Source organism: Myxine glutinosa, chromosome 12, assembly GCF_964187855.1.
Source record: "Myxine glutinosa chromosome 12, kmMyxGlut1.1, whole genome shotgun sequence".
Taxonomy (NCBI): domain Eukaryota; kingdom Metazoa; phylum Chordata; class Myxini; order Myxiniformes; family Myxinidae; genus Myxine; species Myxine glutinosa.
This window is the reverse complement of record NC_136272.1, coordinates 31278901-31298952: the sequence shown is the minus strand read 5'-3', so window position 1 is coordinate 31298952 and position 20052 is coordinate 31278901. Positions and strand designations below refer to the sequence as shown.

Sequence of the window (20052 nt, the reverse complement as noted above, 5' to 3'; positions counted from 1 at the left end):
GCTCACTCCCGGCCCGGCCGTCCTCCCGTGTCCAACCGAACCTTCCTCCCCTTCCAGTCCTCATCCATCCATTCGTGTGAGTCTCACCGTAGTCTGTCTTTTGTCTTGTCCTGGGGTTAAGTAAGACTGTTTAGGTCAGTTAATAATTGCTCTGTCTTCTGGTCCTTCCATCCTTTCTGTAAATTATTTTATTATCTTTCCTTCTCCTTGGTTCCTTTGATTGTGTATATATTAGTAATAAATTATATTTGTATTTCCTACCTTTGTTCTTCTTCTTCATGCTCATCCGGTCGCTTTAGTGATTGCCCCATTGGACACCTGTGGCACGATTTGGCCAACGAATAGGAATCGGGTCTAGTTCTTGTTAATAGTTCGTGCCGCGGTTGCTAAACCGCTCAGCAATTAACATCTGTCTGCGGTCGCGAACGGGGTTGCGCCCCTGCCTCTCAGGAGGGAGCTGTGCAGCGTCAGGACTCACGTCGGTCAGTCACAAACAAGGGGACTAATCCCCCCCTTCTTAAGGGGAAGAAGGCCAACGTAGAGATCCGTAACAATATATATATATATATATATATATATATATATATATATATATATATATATATATATATATATATATATATATATATATACACATACATATAACAGAGCGGTGTCTTTATGGATGTTTGTCCGTTTTCCCGTTGACAACTCCAAGACCCTTGGGCTGATCGACACCAAATTCTCAGGGAATACTCAGGAGTTAAGTCTCCTGGAAAAGTAATTATTCTGAGTCCCTGCTGAGGTTTTCGGCAAAAACAAAAATGTTCAAAAAAAAACTTTTTAAATAAAATTATTTTTTAGATTTTATTCATTCATTCATATTCACCAGCCTTATTATTTTTTATTCTTTCTCCTTTTCAGCAGAAGTCTCATCACTTTGCCCGGGAACTACGCTGAAACTAAGGACCATAGACAGATAGGACGGGAAACTCATTTCCAAGAATTTGCCGCAGCACATTGCCCACCGAGCGTAGGACGAGAAGGGCCCTCTAAGCAGCAGTATCCACGAGTTATCTATCATAGTACAATATGCAATTTGGTGTCTGTCTGTCTGTCTGTCTGTCTGTATGACGATTTGACACAGCAATACATTCGAGCGTTACTTATCCAATCTTAACCAAACTTGACAGGAGGACTAAGGGTTTTCCCTGCCAATGGGGTTGCGTGTTGTGGTGTATATATAACAGATGCATAACAGATGTAACAACAACAAGAAATATAATAACATAATATTAATGTTATAACAAAACAATATTAATCGTAATAATATCCTGTTTCTCCAAGGGGCTTTTCCTCCTTGAACAAACGCCATGTTAACGTGTATTAAGAGCTTAACATGCCGTTTTCGTGGGAGCTCCCCCTAATAGAAGTAGGAAAATATTGTCGCGCGATTGTCCCTCGGTTAAGACCGGGAATCGTGGATGGCCAAAACGAGCTTTAATGGAGGCGTTTCCCAATTGATGGTGGACCAATACACGAGCCGGGATGAACTATGCCGACTTACCTTCACGGCCGCAGGCGTCTTCAACCTGAAATCAATAAATCAAACCAAAAACGGAATTTAGAATGTACAAAAGGAATATTTATTACGGACCCGAGATCAAAGAAACACGACGGAAGAAACTAAATTCTAAATTGGGACTTCCCCACACCAGACTTCAGATACACAACACAGGAATAACCACAGACACAACACAGGAATGAATTAATAAAATAGATGTCTCGTCATGTTGTGGAATGTGGTGCGTCGTATCTGTCTCTGTTGTCCAGGCCCCAAGCTCGCGCCCGGACGCGGCTCCGGTAGGCGCGAACTGCTCGGGCGTTGGCGCGAACACCCCTCGGCGTGCCCACGCGATCGCTCGTCAGCGCTCCAACCGCAAGCCTCGCTCGTCGTTCGTATGCAAACGCAGGGGAAGAGAATCGTCGGTGCTGGTCTCTCCACCAACGTTCAAAGGCAAGAACAGGTCAAAAGTCCAAAGGCAAGAACAGGTCCAGCATGAAGGGACAGCCAAGGGAAGGCAAGAGGCAAAGGGAAGAGCTCAAAATGCCGGCGAGCGAGCGGTTTTACTCGTGGTCTTCTGACGTCACTGGCGCTTTTCCTCCAATCAGTGTGTCGCTTGTTGCGTCCTCCTTCGGGCCCTCCACACTGACTGGCCGAATGTTCGCGCCTTCCGCACTGATTGGCCGAGGTGTCATTGGTCGGTGGCCAATCAGTGTGTTGTTCCTTCACCTTCCTGAATCTTCTCACCGCGTTGGTGTCCACTCATTGGCCGAGTGCTTGGCGCCCTGCTCCTTTTTCGCCCTTCCTCCCTGTCAATCAAGAGCCCTCCTGAGCGTGGCTATTGCCTGCCTTGCACGATGTTTGTCGCCATGGTGGCGTACTGCGCGGCCGCGGTCTGTTGGTTTTTCCGGTCAGTTCTTATGGTCAGTCATTGTAAGGGGGGCGGGGGGGATAATAAATGTGTGCACTAAGGGCCCATCTAAGTGTCTATAAGAGTGCGTTGCCATACGGGACAAAGGGTAGATCACAGGTTTCACATACTATGGAGTCTTATCCTTATCCCCTAGAGCTATACTGAGACGCAATAGAAACTTATCACTTTTTCGATCTTAAATTACCAGTAATCACAATGCACAAATGTAATATGTGCACTTATTTTGGCAAGTCAGTGTACCCCCTACAGACAAATCGGTCACACATGGTCACGTCACCTTTGAGTCGTTCTCTTCATGGCCCAGGTGCGTAACACCTGCTTTGACCATTAGCGATTGCTCAAGGGGTATGTGATGATTTTAATTCGCAGCACGTGATGTCTGGATATTGGCCTTATAAACGCCAGTGCAAAATGAACATTTCTGTCAACATGCCACGATTGTCAAGTCATCAACGGCAGCGTGCCCTGGGCATGCTGGAATACGGACTGAGCTACCGTGAGGTGGCACGTCGCATTGGGTGCACACACCAGACGATATCGAACCTGGTGCACAGAAACACCCTCTACAACTCTGCTGATGAAATTGTTGTGTCCAAATTGTTGTGTTGTCTTATTTTGAACCATGACAATTTTATGCTATTCCAAAACAAGTGCTAAGTTTCTATTGCGTCTCAGTATATTTATCACCGGATCATGCTTGTATGATCACAGGTACACTCTTACCCCGACAAACCGCCTAAACACAGAACTTATTACAGGTGAGATTATCTAGCATGACAGACAAAGCATGATACCTATAAGATCTACCTAAATCTATATATGCCTACCCCAAAATTAATAACAATATTATAAACCACAAACACATTTCATTACCTTTTGAAACAGTCATTCCTGCTGCTTAACACGAAACTGAAAGAGAGGAACCCCGGAGTGGGTTCAGTTACCAAGCAGCTAGCTCGTGCCCACCAAGCCAGTCGATCCTTATCAACGATTCTGAACTGAGTGCTTGCTCGAATGCTTAAACCACTTGGTGAGCTCTCCACAATAAACTTGGTAAATAAACACAACCCAGACGTTCTTGAGGCCCGACCCTAGATCTACTGTAATCTATATATCCCAGAAAGGAATGACCTTTCCTGTCACCCCCATAGGGAGCGTGTGTATTATAAAGCAGGAGTGTCCGTCTGTCCCCGAACTACTCCCTCAGCTTTGGGGTTAGCCCCACCAAACCTTCTTTGGTACCTTTGGGGAGAGGGGAGAGGAGGGGAGGAAGTGGGTCCCAGCCAGTATCCAAAGTTAGGTGGGAGGTTTCATAAATTCCTCAGCACAATTATGATTTTGAGTTTCCACCCATACGAAACTACCCCCTATTCGGATGTAATGTCAGAACGGTATTTATATTAGTTTACCTCACAAGTGTTTGTAACATTGTATTTTGTTATATTAATGCTATAGTATTACCATGGTGTTGGGCTAGCGGCGAGGGTGCCAGCTTAGGATCCTAGGATCCTGGGTTCGAATCCCGGTCGCCAGCTTAGGATCCTAGGATCCTGGGTTCGAATCCCGGTCGATCGCTGAATTAACGCCAGGGGGGTTGACTCAGCCTGACATCCTTCCGAGGTCGGCTAATTGAGTACCAGTTCACTGGTAATTCCCTGCTTGTCGTAAAAAGGCGACAAAAAGGGTTGGCGTCAGGAAGGGCATCCGGCCGTAAAACATTGCTTCAAAAAGGGGACCAAAAAACAACAACAACCACGGTCCCCGAAAAGGCCAACCCCCGCTTTGCGGGGATAAATGGCCTCTAAACGGTGGTTTTTTTTTTTTTAATGCTATAGTATTAGTCCGGTAGCTAAGCTAAGTATAGCATAACAATTGTGCATTTTGTGAGGAAAGCACCAAATTTGGCACACTAGTAGACTATCATATTATGAAAAGATCTGGATATTGAGCCATCTCAGATTCGAAAATTGAGTACCAGTTCACTGGTAATTCCCTGTTTGTCGTAAAAGGCGACAAAAAGGGTTGGCGGCAGGAAGGGCATCCGGCCGTAAAACATTGCTTCAAAAAGGGGACCAAAAAAACAACAACAACCACGGTGCCCGAAAAAGGCCAACCCCCGCTTTGCGGGGAAAAATGGCCTCTAAAGGTGGTTTTTTTGTTTGTTTTTGTTTTTTTCAGATTCAGAGATTTGATTTTTGCAAGATTTGCAGATTTTGCAGATTTGCAAGCTGAGATTGCAACGCCAGGGACGGCCGACTCCTTCCTGCGAGCTGCCCACGTCACCCGCCCAAGAAGAGCTCATCAAATCACTGCAGCGGCACTGCATATCCTGCAACACCATGCGTATGAACGCCACTGTATGACATATGCTGATGATGCAGAAGACCTGCCTGAGTTCGAAGACTGGTGTCACCAGAGAGGAGAAGACATTCCCAACTTTCAGTACTGGGCAACTGTGCTGGAACTAGAGATGTTGGTACTGGTCTACGTGCGTTCTCTGCGGCAGGCTTCATTCACGATGTACCTTGATGCCCTGACGAAACTGGTCCCATGGTTCCATGCCTTAGACCACACACACTATGCCAGGTGGGTCCCTGTTCACCTGAGGGACATGGTTGCACTCCCAATGAAGCACCCAGATGTAGCCAGAGAATTCAGGGCTGGCAACTTCACTGTACAGAAGACGAAGAAGGTGTTCTCTTCGATCCCAATCGAATCGAAATCTTGCAAAAATCAAATCTCTGAATCTGAGATGGCCCAATATCCAGATCTTTTCATAATATGATAGTCTACTAGTGTGCCAAATTTGGTGCTTTCCTCACAAAATGCACAATTGTTATGCTAAGTTGCCCCACTATATTCATTTGTAATTGGAATGATGCTGCTTAGAATAAAAATAGAGAAATTGAGTTTAAAGGAGCTGGAGAAAATGATGTGATTAAATGGGCAGGAAGAAGGGATGTTTTGTCGTAGATCAGAATGGAAGGTTGTGAGGATTATTCAACTGTGACAGTTATCACATGTGGAAAGTGGAAACATTCGCTGTTTCCGCATTGTCTGTACCCGTGTACACACTTTTCCAGCTTGACATCACACCACGTCCGCTTGAAACCTTTTGCTATTTTTCCTGTAATAACACATTTCCTTCATCATGGCACACAAGAGCCAATCGACCCTCCCCAGCCACACCATCGTCATTGTGATCAGCTTCATCATCATTATTAAAGGTACATTGATTTTAAACAGTACTACTCCCACCAAATTTTCTGTGCACCTTTTCGGGTCACCACACATGTCTTAAAGTAGAGGGAGGGGAATGGGTTTTCATAAAATTTATTGTCATATTTTGTTATATTTTGTGCTCCCATCTGTGCGTAGCACAGTTACATCACTAGTTTATTAATAAATAGTTTTTTAAAAATACAGATCAAAAATTTTTTTTCAAGTTAGGCAATTACTGCATGACAAAGATGTAGTTTCATAATGACACCACATTTAAAGAAAAGCTTGTCGAACTTTTCATGATGTACCAATCAAAATCTAGGAAGACGGCACCTAAAAGTAAAACATACCAAGAGACCTTATTGTGGCCATGCACAATTGTGGCTGTGACAGATGGCGGATTCACAAGGCTTATACCTGAAGAACAAATTTTATGCACTAGAATATAGAAATGGCCTTGTGGTGAAGACACGGCAATGGTATCCCAGAGATTTGACTGGAGGTTCAAATCTGGCTGGAAGATGCAGCATTAACGAATTGGATTAAAAGTTTCTGGAAGTGAAGATAGTCTTAGAAGAATTAACTGATTACTATAAAACCCCCATCTAGCACATTAATGACCCGCAGGGAGAGGCGATTCTGCCAGTCCTACATATACGACAAGAGTCGACCCTTTAGGACCTCAAGAGCAAAACACGACGTGGACAGTATGTGATAGAGCACTTTGGGTTTTTGTGATCCTGGGACAAACAAGTTGTTTTGCAAGAAACAAACTAGAAAGAGCAATCAGAGATTGCAGACCCTCGCCAGGACGCGTTTTCAGTGGATTTTAAGGCTTTTGTGTTAAAACAGATATGGCGGCCGAACCACGTGACTGATGACATCATTATTGTTTTTCTCCACCAATTTATCCTGAGATAATGCCCAACAAATTTCATCTTAGATCGGATTAAGTTTTGTACTCGTTGAATTATGACATCATAATGGAGGCACCTATGAGATCATTATTAACAATTTATTTATTTTTGTATGCAAGATCGAGCCTCGTTTAAGAGCTAGCACATAAAACACAAAAAAAACAAAAAAATAAAGGGAGGCGGAAGAGAGAAGGAAGCACACAAGCACAACAGTAGAGAACAGGGACATTGGGAGATCTGTTTGAAGGGAGAAGGCTGGGGGGGGGGGGGGGGGGGGAGGGTGCATGGTACAAAACAAATTGACACTACGTGGAATTTCAGGAATGAAGTCGGAGATTGAAAGATGTGGATCTGGGGTGTATTAACGGGGGTAGAAAAGATCAAGGTTTTGGAGGGGGGAAGATAGATGGTGGTGAACAGCTGTTTTAAAGACCTGTAGGAAAGAGTGGGATTGAAGAGAGTGTGGGAGTTTGTTCCAGAGGCAGGAATAAAAGAGAGAAGTTCAATAGAGAGTTTTGATTTTGGCAGTTTCACCAGAAGAGGGTTGCTGGCAGATCTTGTGCGTCCTGCAGGAAAATTTGCGGAACACAGCACAGACAGAGGTGGGGGAGATAGACCCGAAAGGAGTCGGTAGAAGACAGAAAGACCACCAACCTGCCTGCGGTAAGAGAGTGAAAGGCCCTCAGAATCAGCTTAAATGTTATTCATATGGAGTTATACATGTTATTCCACATGGAGAGTTCTTTACAATGAGCCATGTCTCAATTTTTTTATGCAGCGCTTTAGAAGATATAGAGGTGCAAAGTTTTTTTGGGTTTTCCAAGATGATGCCCATACCACGTGACATATGCCATTATAATTACCATTAAAAAATTATACAGGTGGAGGTGCACCTATGGTGAAAATTTCCTGTCAATCGGATCAACGGTTGCAGAGAAAATCATGTTTATTCTGTGCAGACAAACAGACAAACAGACAAGCAGATGAGAAATCACTCATACAGTGACACTTGGCAAAACAGAACAAAGTAGAATGGCACTCAGTAGAGCATCCTTTTGACGTGGAAAATAATTAGTGGATGAATTCAGTGACCTGATATGGAAATCGTTTCACAGTTTAAGTTAATCAGATGAAAATTTACAATTTTAGAAATGTGGCCTATGTGGACCTTTTAGCCTATGTTGACCTCAAAAATAGTTGGTGGTTGGTTTCAGTAAGCTGACATGAAAATCCTTTTCAAATTTCAAGTCAATCGGATGAAAATCGAAGATTTTAGGAATTCGAAAAAAGTGGTTGATCTTTGGCCTATTGGTCTATGTTGATCTCAAAAATAGTTGGTGGTTGAATTTAGTTTGCTGATATGTAAATCCCATTCAAATTTCAAGTGAATAGGATGAAAATTGAGGATTTTAGAAATTCGAAATTGTTGTTCACCTTTGGCCTATGTTGACCTTTTGGCCTATGTTGATCTCATCAATAGTTGGTGGTTGAATTCAGTGAGCTGATATGTAAATCCTATTCAAATTAAGTCAATCGGATGAAAATTGAGGATTTTACAAATTCGAAAAAAAGTGGTTGACCATGGCCTATGTTGACCTTTTGGCCTACACTGATCTCAAAAATAGTTGTTGGTTGAATTCAGTTAGCCGATATGAAAATCCTATTCAAATTTCAAGTCAATCAGATGAAAATTGAGGATTTTAGATATTTGAAGAAAAGTGGTTGACCTTTGGCCTATGTTGACCTTTTGACCTTTTGAACTCAAAAATATATAGAATTTCGTCGGACCACAAACTCTACCATTTGGTGAAGTTTCGTGAAGATCGGTTTAAAATTGTGACCTGTGGGCAAGTATAAGTGAGCGGACAGAGAAACACACAAACACTTCAACAAGAACTGAGTGTTCGACACACTTGTCCAAAAAAGATTTTTTTGACAAGTAACAAACAGACAAACAGAAAAACCGACAAACAGACTCAAATACAATACCCTCTCCTCAGGTGAGGCGAAATAAATGCAATGAGATAACGTTGAACAAAAATAATAGTTTTCCAATCATAAACTAATATCGTTAATAGAATGGCCTTTAATACAGCAAATTGCATCTTATCGAAACGAATTGCAAAATGTTTTACCATGAGCACAGTTAAACAAACACACACACGTACACACGTACACACACACACACACGTACACACACACGTACACACACACACGTACACACACACGTACACACACACAAAAACACACTCACACGTACACACACACGTACACACGTACACACGTACACACTTACACGTACACACACACACGTACACACACACGTACACACACACGTACACACACACACACACTCACACAAACACACACACACACAAACACACACACACTCACGTATACACACACACACGTATACACACACACTCACGTACACACACACACTCACGTACACACACACACACACACACACACACACACACACACACACACACACACACACACACACACACACACACACGCACGTACACACACGTGCACGTACACACACGTGCACGTACACACACGTACACACTCACACACGTACACACTCACACGTACACACAGACACACGTACACACTCACACGTACACAGACACACGTACACACACACAAACACGTACACAAACACACGTACACACACACACGTACACACTCACACACACACATTCACGTACACACACACGTACACAAACACACGTACACGTACACACACACACGTACACACGTACACACACACACACAAACACACGTACACACACACACACACACGTACACACACACACGTACACACACACACACACACACACACACACACACACACACACACACACACACACACACACACACACACACACACTGTACATCGCTTTCCAGACGCAGAATGCCGTTGTGAGTATACGGAGGTAGAATGCAATAACTCCGGTAAGTTAAAGCATTCCCGCTCTATCCGAGAGAGAGAGATAACCAATCATACAAAGGTTCAAACGGTGCGAGGTAACAAGTGTCCTGTTGCTCACCTGGTACGTGTCACTTAAACATGAGGTTGAGAGTATGGAAGAAAGAGAAGGAAAGCGGGTGCAAAGGTACGACTTGCCAACTCTACCACGCGAGGGAGCACGGTGGGGGTGAGGGGTGAGGGTGTTTGAGAATATGCCACTTAAAAACAAACAAACTCACAATGACAAAAAAAGTAAACCGATTCGAAAAGCGCAACCATGGTATTTACCTCAGCAACGATCGCCGACCATCGGACAACGTCAGCCGCCTAAACTATAACGGGATCCGGAAATGGTCAAGACTCTCGAGAGCCGGGAACGCCATGTTGAGCACTGGGCGTGACGGATAAGTATCACGTGACAATCATCAACCAATGGCGCTTCTGGAAGTAGGTTATAAATAACTCCCGTTGACGACGACTCGACGAGGACGAGGACTGTAGGACGCTATTCCTTACAGACAAGTTTTTGCTTCTTGTGAAACGAATACGGCTTTCCAGTCAAGATCTGAAGAAAATTACGTGTACATTTGCCTCATGAATTCGAGGAAGCTGATCGTTTACACAAGGAATGGAAGCTCCCTACCGCCACATCCAATCGGTTATCCATAGCAACCTCCTCGCTCTCCGCACTGTCCTCGCATCATCCGAGGAGCTCTCGACCGGCTTCCTCACGGGTGCAGAATAATAATTAGGTGTGTAATGTCGGTCTGTGTGTTTATCAAATGAATTATGGATTGTGGAGTTGTAATAATCAACAACCTGTTCGTTTTGAAACCATTTATATAACTTTCCAAGCCCATGTATTTATAACCATCGCTTATTAAATATAAACTGACGTAAAATGGAACGAAAAACGCTCCAAAGTTGACAAACACCAACTGGTTAATGGTTCACAGTTCACGCGACTTCTGGGTGCTTATCACAATATCACTCCCGCCGTCTGTTTTAAATAAAGATGCTAATGACGTCATTCGGACCTCGCGAGTGACGCACGGATGACGTCACGCACAGAGCCGCGGGGGGTCGCTGCTGACGCCATCGGCGGGCACGGGGCTCGTACGTGCCGCCCGTTCGCGCCAACGTCTGATTATCGAATCGCCCTTTACTGTAATGGCGTCCAGCGGTTCGCCCGGACACCGCGTACCCGTGAACGCGGTGACGACACCTCCTCCCCGAACTCGCGTAGCCGTGACCTCTCGCCGGTCCGTCCACTCGTCATGACGCAGGAAACAGGTCGATGGGGTCATTCAAAATGAGCATGATCCGCTTATCGGCCTCTTGGGAACGAGTCCTGCCTAGGGGGTGGGGGTGTCCTGTTGATGTCTGTGCCTGCACTACTAATACTATGCTCGTTCCCTCTCATCCACCACACAAACTAGCTCCCCCTTCTGCCCCCTGCCCTCCTTCCCCCTCTCCCAATACCTAGTTTCACCCCTTCTCCCTCCATTACACATTTACACTCCCCTAGATTTAGGTCGATAAACTAGTTGATTGAATTATTGTGGGGTTAATGTCGCGCATCACTTCCTGCGTCAGTACCTTGAATATCCTTGCGAGGCTTGGTACTTGTAAGGCCTGGTACTTGTTTGATTTGGTACTTGCGATGGTTGGTACTTGTGAGGCCTGGTGCTTGCGAGGCCTGGTGCTTGTGAGGCTTGGTACTTGTAAGGCTTGGTACTCGCGAGACCTGGTACTTGTGAGATTTGGTACTTGCGACGGCTGGTACTTGTGAGGCCTGGTACTTGCGAGGCATGTTACTTGTGAGGCCTGGTACTTGTGAGACCTGGTACTTGCGAGACCTGGTACTTGCGATGGCTGGTACTTGCGGGGCCTGTTACTTGCTAGGCCTGGTACTTGCAAACTCTGGTACTTGCGAGGCCTGGTACTTGTGAGATTTGGTACTTGCGTTGGCTGGTACTTGTGAGGCCTGGTGCTTGTGAGGCCTAGTACTTGTAAGGCCTGGTACTTGCGAGGCCTGGTACTTGTGAGATTTGGTACTTGCGTTGGCTGGTACTTGTGAGGCCTGGTGCTTGTGAGGCCTAGTACTTGTAAGGCCTGGTACTTGCGAGGCATGTTACTTGTGAGGCCTGGTACTTGCGAGACCTGGTACTTGCGATGGCTGGTACTTGCGGGGCCTGTTACTTGCAAACTCTGGTACTTGCGAGGCCTGGTACTTGTGAGATTTGGTACTTGCGTTGGCTGGTACTTGTGAGGCCTGGTGCTTGTGAGGCCTAGTACTTGTAAGGCCTGATACTTGCGAGGCCTGGTACTTGTGAGGCCTGGTACTTGCGAGGCATGTTACTTGTGAGGCCTGGTACTTGTGAGACCTGGTACTTGCGATGCCTATTACTTGTGAGGCATGTTACTTGTGAGGCCTGGTACTTGTGAGGCCTGGTACTTGCGAACGGGGCCAGGTATTGTGAGGCATGTTACTTGCGAGGCCTGGTACTTGTGAGGCATGGTACTTGCGAGGCCTGGTACTTGTGAGGCCTGGTACTTGCGAGGCCTGGTATTGGTAGTTGTGAGGTTCACCAAAAATGTCTTCGAGTTTGAATAAAGCTCAACAATTGAACACAAAATGTCTGGGATTGCAATTAATGGCTCTGCATGAACGTGATGATAAACAGAATTCTATTCCCAAAGGGTTGTTGTTTCGCATGCAGCCTGTGGCTGCTGGTTGCCTCATTTTCTGGAAGCATGGCTGTGCCGCTGATGAGTGCCCCTGTTACCAATCACCCGGTACTCATTTTGCCTACCTCACGGAACGCAAGTAAGTTATCAGACATGAATAGCTGGCTAACAGTGCAATATGCAGCCACTAATGGACCTTATGCATATGACGTCACACCCCCTTAGAAATGGAAGCGCGCCCCCTCTCAGAGGGCAAGCAATACTGCTACTGCAGCAATACTGCTAGAACTACACAATGCAAATCCTGAGCAGTGCCCCATTCATGAGCAGATTCCACCTGTTGGAGGGACTGAAACCCAAACGGAACTGTCTTTCAGAGACATTCGTGCACTGGAAAAAAACGTGGAGGAACTACAGAAGGACAATATTGCCCTCAGAACTCAAGTGTGTGACCTGGAAGAAAAGATGAGAGCAACAGGTCTGCAGGAAGAACACTTTCAGAACAACGATGCAAAACTCCGATTTTACACGGGACTTCCTTCTTGGGCAATTTTTGTGCCACTCTTCACGTTTACATCACGTGCTCTCCCAACGTGTAAAAAACTCACAAAGTTTGGTCAAGTGCTAATGTTCCTCATGAAGTTGCGATTGAACATTTTTGACGAGGACCGAGCTTACAGATTCGGAGTCAGCCAGTCAACTGTTTCACGAAACTTCCACCGCGTTCTTGATGTAATGTTTGTAAAGACTCAGTCGCTGATACACTGGCCCAGTCGTGACGCTCTACGTCTCAGTATGCCGTCATCGTTGCAGTTATTATTGACTGCACTGAAGTGTTTATAGAGCAGCCGTCCGATTTACTGGCAAGGGCACAAGTGTGGAGCAACTACAAGCACCATTCAACTGTAAAGTTTCTAATTGGTATAACACCACAGGGCTCAATATGCTTCCTAAGCAAGTGTTGGGGAGGAAGGGCAACGGACACTGAGATAACGGAAAACAGCGACCTCATGAATAAACTGATACCAGGGGATCTTGTGCTTGCCGATCGTGGTTTTTTTGTTGATGTCTGGGATTGCAATTAATGGCTCTGTCTGGGATTGCCAGACAGTGTTGCCACTGAGTGTTGATGAATACTGTGGAATGGCGATGTCCGAGGTGAAGGTGCCCCCATTCACCAAGGGAAAGAAGCAACTTGAAAAAGGAGAAGTTGTCTGGAGCAGAGAACTTTCTTGTGTTCGGATCCATGTTGAACGGGTAATTGGAATGGTGAAACAAAAATATACTGCACTCCAAAATCGCATTCCCATCACACTGATAAAACGTGGGACATCGCCAGAAGCAACTGTGAACAAAATCGTACAAGTTGCGTGTGCTCTCGTAAATCTTTGTCCAGGAGTAGTTCCTATGGACTGATTATCATGGAAGTGTTATTTTATGGATCACCAGTATCGCCTTATTAGTGATTCACATTGTTAAATACGCACATGAAACAAAACAAAATGACAAGTAACATAAAGTTGCAGCAGTTTTATTGTCACAGTTGTGTCAGCTCCAAAACATATGTACACATATGTGCAGCTTCATTTATTGTTCACAGAAAATATGTAGTGTATAAATTTCTACAGAAACATTTCAAACATTACTATATCCATTGTTACTTCACCAAAAAATATTTTTTATGATTCATTCACCATGTGGAATTAGTTGACGCAATTAGTTGACGCAATTAGTTGCGATCGCAGTTGACTCACACATGAACGCGTCGTCAGGGCCTTTGTTTGCCCTCTAAGATGGCGTCGCGATTGGTTGTTAGGTGCTTCGTGACGTCAATGCATAAGTTCCATATTTCGCACAATAAACCGGAAGTAGCCCCAAGCTCAGCAGGCACAATAGCTTACAGCAGGTACAAGTTGTAACGGTCAACATGACGACGTTATTGTGACGGATGTTGTAAACGTAACAATGGGAAAACTTTTTGACAGGCAAAGGTGTTGCAAAATTATACTGTTTATAATATCCTCGAATCGAAAGCTGCGCCTTTTCTGGGGCCAGTGAAAGAGAAGGACGATATCACATCGGTGGAAGACATGATCCGATCTGGAGTGCGAGTGGCTGATGTGAAGATTGATGCCAGGGGATCTGGCATCAATCTTCCTGCGTCAGTACCTTGAAGTGGTAAGGTAAGTGGTAAAACTCGGCCGAGTGAATCAAAATAGACACACCTAGAACGGCAATCGGTATAGAGCGCACACCCCCGCCAGGTTGAAGAGTTTATGTTTTGTATCCCACTGATAGGCCGGATCTGGATTCGGACCTGAACTAAAATCTAATCAGCTTTTTCTTGTCACCAAACCAATCAATCCACCAAGTTTTGTCATAATCCATCCACAACTTTTTGAAATATGCTATATATATCGTTTTTGGCCCTATCACTCAATGGTGAAGAATCACTTTTCAAACTAGATTGTATTCATAGAATACTTACCCTGCGCAGTCAACTTGGTGTGAGACGACTCTTCTATTTTTGAACGTTTCTTTTTTTTGATCCAATATGGCTGCCAGACCACGTGAGCGATGACATCATAAATTTATATTCTCTAAATAATTGTTGCATAGATCATGCCCAATAAATTTCAAACTGATCAGACTAAGCGTTGTCCCTGTCGAATTATGACATCATAATTATCGCACCAATGACGTCATCGTTAACAACACCTATTCCCCATATGGAGTTCTTTACAATGAGCCACGTTTCAATTTTTAAAATGCTGACACGGCACACACTTTACTTTACTGAAATGCAGACACAAATGTTATATTTTCGTCAAAATCGTCGGAATTTTGCCAAATCTGTTTTGGTCATGTGTTAATATACCTCAGCGATTGACAAATCTGAAATCAGAATTTTATTTGAGGTCAAAATGACCCCGTGAGGTCGCTCTGTACTTTGCCTGCTCATGATGTGCAGTGTGATAATTAATTCCATGCCCACTCTAGAAGACTCTTCTTCTTCACGCAATAACAACTTCTAGCTTCCAGACCGTACATCCAATCATCTTGAAATTTTGCACACGTTATACTTCATTACCTCTACTATAATACAAAGTTTCACGTCGATCAATGAAGCGGTTCAAGAGTTATAATTTTTAAAAATATTTTCGTCTATTTATATCTGCCAAACCACGTGACCTAGCGCAAATTCCAAAAGGTCATTTTAGTAGACTGATATGCTGAACACATCTGTGAAGTTTCCCCTCGATCGGATCAAAAATTAGGGAGGAGCTTGGTTTTAAAAGTTTATGCTTAAAAACGTCATAACTCCGAAACTATGTGACGCATGACGTCATGCTTGGACTTTTTTGTTCGTCATGGGTATGCGATTCTGCCTGCAAAGATTGGCCTCGATCTGTTCAGTCGTTTTGGAGAAAATTGGATTTTAGTGGTTTTTCAGGCTTTTTACTCAAAATAATATGGCGTCTGAACCACGTGACCTACGACGTCATTATAATTTCATTTCTGAATCAATTTATACTGAGAAGATGCTCAAGAAATTTCATCCTGATCTGATAAAAGATTTTTACTTGTCAAATTATGACGTCATAACGGCGGCACCTATGACGTCATCATTCACATATGTTATTCCGCATGGAGAGTTCTTTGCAATGAGACCTGTCTCAATCATTTCTGTGCAGCGGTTTTTGAGATATAGAGATGCAAAGTTTTTAATTTTTTTCCAAGATGGCGCCCGTACCACGTGACGTCATAATATTCACTAAATTATTATACAGGAGGAGGCCCTCTTATGGTGAAAATTTCATGTCAATCGGACCAACGGTTGCCGAGAAAATGAATTTTTAAAATGCAGACACGCACGTACGTACGTACCCGAATGCTTAACCCTGCTTTCGCTTCGTGAGCGCAGGGTAATTATATTATTCAGATCCAGATCTTCCCCAAAATTGAATAAATTTTTCCTTGTGTCACATCGAACCCGTCCACAAAATTTTGTCCGAATCCATCCACAACCTTTTGAGATATCCTGCTCACAGACAGACAGACAAAATGAAAATATAACCTCTGTTCACCTTCAGTGGCGGGGGTAATACACCTGTATTACTGCTCTGCAAAAAGGTTAAAATCCACAAACAAATGGAAGCTCTCCAGATCTGACGAAGACCCATCGGGTTGAAAGATATGAGTTACGGTACGACTTGCAATACCGAAGGGAGAAATGGGGAGCAGGAAATCAACATTCGTCATGGAAGAATATTGTTGCAAAGCGAAAATACGCCATGTCACCGCAGATGTTATACCACTTGTACAGTTCAAGCTTCATCGACGGTCGTACAGGAATTGACTCAAATTCATAAACCACAGAAAATCCAAGCAAAAAAAAAACGGCCCAGGATAACTCAAGCTGTTACAAATACAGCCCAGACGCTTTGTCAGCAGTGACTAAAGTGTTGATGGAATTTTTTTCCTGATGATGGTGAGAATGCATAAAATATATATACACTGAGAAACATTGGATTTTTTGGGGAAGAAATATTCTTTTTATCCAAATGCTCACTTGTTAGCCAACAAACTCGTGGAATTAGAACTTTTGATCGACGTTATAAAGTTTGATCCAACAGCTGAAGCAGAAGTCATACTGAGAGATCCAATACGGACAAGCTTATGGAAACATCTGTTGCTTTAGAAGGCAAGACTATCATATTGGATATTCTTTATCGTTGTCCACGTAAAAAACATGGAAAATGCCCTTCCACTGGCAATTCGATACAATTCAATTCAAAGAGGGGCTCAGGGGGTACATCCCACCCTTTCCGTACATCCATTCAACATGTCAATTGAATTTGGTACAAAAGACGAGTCAGGAGACGACGATGGTTCACGAGCGAGCGGTATTCAATGACAAAGTCTAGTATTCAATAACCCTCTTCTGGTTAAACTGCCAAAGTCTAGGCTCTCTGCTCACCTTCACTCTTTCATTCCCCTTTTCTCCCGCCTCTGGAACAAACTCCCCCACTCCCTTCAATCCCACTCATCCCTCCAGGTCTTTAAAACAGCTGTTCACCACCATCTCTTATCTTCCCCCATCGAAAACCTTGATCTTTTCTACCCCCGGTAATTCACCCCAGAGTCCTTGCAGTGTTCATATGTTTTAATCCTCTCCCACCTCCCCCCCAAGTCCTCCCGATGTCCCTGCTCTCAAATGTTGTGTTTGTGTCCTTCCCCCTCTCTTTTGTGTCCTTCCCCCTCTCTCCCCATCTTGTCTACCGCTCCCCTTGTTTTTTGTGTTTTGTGTGTCGGTTTGTCTTTTTGTGTGATTAATGTTAGCTCTTTCACGAGCCTCGATCTTGTATTAAAAAAAAAAAAAACTAGAACGGGCACTCGGTAGAGCGCATACCTTCGCCGCAGCTACTGTTCTGTACTTGGCATGGGAGTGCAAGGAACAGAACAGTGAACAGTTTGGTGCTGATTTCATGCAAATCGGATAAGAATTGACCGAGTTATGACAAAAAACGCACATTTTGCAAGGTCGTGACCCCCCTGACCTTTGACCCCCAACCGCTAACAAGGGTAATGTCTTCACTGGGTCATGTCGTATATCACAAGATCGGGCATTGAATTCTGAACATTTTGGCATTAGTTGCATGCCAATTGGATAAAAATTGACCGCGCTATGGTAAAAATACGATTTTGACCTTTTCGTGACCTTGACCTTGACCTTTGACCCGATTGCTCCCAAAATCTAATCAAATGTGTCCCGTATAATAACCAATCATCCCACCAAATTTCATGCAATTCGGTTGAATACTTTTTGAGTTATGCGAATAACATATACACACACACACACACACAGACATACAAATAAATACACAGCGATCAAAACATAACCTTCCGCTTTTGCGAAGGTAAAAAAAAAAAAGAAAGGCGGACGATCAAGTCGATCGTCACGATCATCGACGATTGATGCATCAAATCGGGACCATAATCAGTTATGAGGTTAGTTAGCTATCTACACAATACCGAAAATTCGGTTCGATTCCGACAACTTTGAAAATTTGACCTTTGTGACCTTCAACGGTCAAAGGTCGAAGATTCTGAAATTTGTTGGAAAACTTGTATTTCATGATGTATGTGATAATATAAGATCATGTACGACATTTCACCCTTTCAGGAAGCGAACAATGTAATAAAACCATCAAAAATCGACTTTTCTAAATTTCGTGACCTTGTGACCTTGACCTTGGGGCGAACATGAAAAATCGAGCTCCGTGGGGCTAGACACATGACATTGGCCTAACCAAATACCGAAACCCCTGTCAGATTCCACCAACTCCCTCAGAAAAGATGTAACTTGAACTCGATTACCCCCTAAAAAGACGTCTTTTTCGGGCGTGGCTCCGCCCACAATGGGCGCAATACGCCCACTTTAGGCAGGACACAACTAGATCATGATATCAACCTCCCACCCAAGTTTCATCAAGATCGGATGATATCATCGGGTAGTTATGCTGCAGACAGACAGACAGACAGACAGATGCACACCCATGACAAATATAGTGGTCACTTGATAACTCGTGAACCAATAGTCGAAAACGACAATGAGAGGTAGGTGGAACACAAAGACGAATACCTGAACGGTTAAAACAAAAACGACGGTGAAGTGGGTGTGATGGGTCTTTCATTATTCTGTGGACCTTCAACATGGCGTGCTTCTCGTACAAGGTACAAATTGACGGAATATCTGTTCGTAACACATGCTGGGCAATCTTCATTCCAGTCTCTTGGACATTTTTTTTTAGACAAATTCCATTTTCTTTAAATTGAAAGAAAGAATACTTTGAAACAAGAACTGATGAGAGAATCAAAATGCTATGGTAATTAGGCCAACACTTGGGAATTCCTGCTCCATTTTAATTTGTTTTTGGATTCTGCTTCCCCATTGATGGACCTCTGGTAGCTTGTAACTGTTTTTTTGCCTGAGGAAGTAATGCTGAAGCCTATCTATCTGGGTTCTTCCCAACATCTTTCTATGGCTAGGAGTTAGGGTTAGGAGTTGGGGCTTGGAGTTGGGGCTTGGAGTTGGGGCTTGGAGTTGGGGCTAGGAGTTGGGGCTAGGAGTTGGGGCTAGGAGTTGGGGCTAGGAGTTGGGGCTAGGAGTTGGGGCTAGGAGTTGGGGCTTGGAGTTGGGGCTAGGAGTTGGGGCTAGGAGTTGGGGCTAGGAGTTGGGGCTTGGAGTTGGGGCTAGGAGTTGGGGCTAGGAGTTGGGGCTAGGAGTGTTAGGAGTGAGGGTTAGGAGTTAATGGAAGGAGCTAGGGCTAGGAGTTAGGGATCTTTGTTTCTTTCACATTTCTTTCTACTTTTTCATATTCCTCCTTATTCATTCTAATTCTTGCTTGTTCTTTCTTTTTCTCTTTCTTCATCTATCTGTCCAAGGAGAAGTGAATTGTTAGAGATTTTTCTGGAAGGTTCACTTGGCTGCACAAACATCTCTCTTATAGTATAGATTGCAACTGGACATTGGTAGACAATGGAGAAAAACAGTGTATGGTACTTCAACCTGGGTTCCCTAAATCCATGAGCCATCAGTTCAGAAGAGAATGTTGAACAAGCTCGTCCATTCTGCTTATCATGATGAATTATATTGTATTTCGAATGCTGCTGAGCAAGACCACAATCGAAAGTCTAGAGTTGATGTCTCTCGGCGTTATGCAGCGCCCATGACAAAGAAAAAATGTTTGCAATCGATTCTCTC

At 44.0% G+C, this 20052-nt stretch overlaps 2 protein-coding genes across 3 annotated transcripts in view; one reads left to right on the top strand and one right to left on the bottom strand.

The window, feature by feature from the left end:
* LOC137437993 (histone deacetylase 4) overlaps positions 1 to 9988 on the bottom strand; it is a 269336-nt gene extending 259348 nt beyond the window's left edge. Inside the window, exons 1-2 of one of the 2 annotated variants that reach the window (XM_068132831.2) lie at positions 9882 to 9982; positions 9673 to 9754 (exon numbers count right to left, since the gene is read on the bottom strand). The gene's annotated coding sequence lies outside the window, so the exon portion shown is untranslated. Of the gene's footprint in view, positions 1 to 9672; positions 9755 to 9881 lie in introns of both variants that reach the window. The other variant, XM_068132830.2, reaches the window with a different exon arrangement.
* Positions 9989 to 10733: 745 nt separating this feature from the next.
* LOC137437998 (uncharacterized) lies at positions 10734 to 13317 on the top strand. The gene is made up of 3 exons (XM_068132838.2): positions 10734 to 10886; positions 12297 to 12423; positions 12662 to 13317. Exons 1-3 carry the CDS (start codon positions 10871 to 10873, stop codon positions 13125 to 13127), a joined length of 609 nt encoding a protein of 202 aa, XP_067988939.1. The 5' UTR covers positions 10734 to 10870; the 3' UTR covers positions 13128 to 13317.
* Positions 13318 to 20052: the final 6735 nt, after the last annotated feature.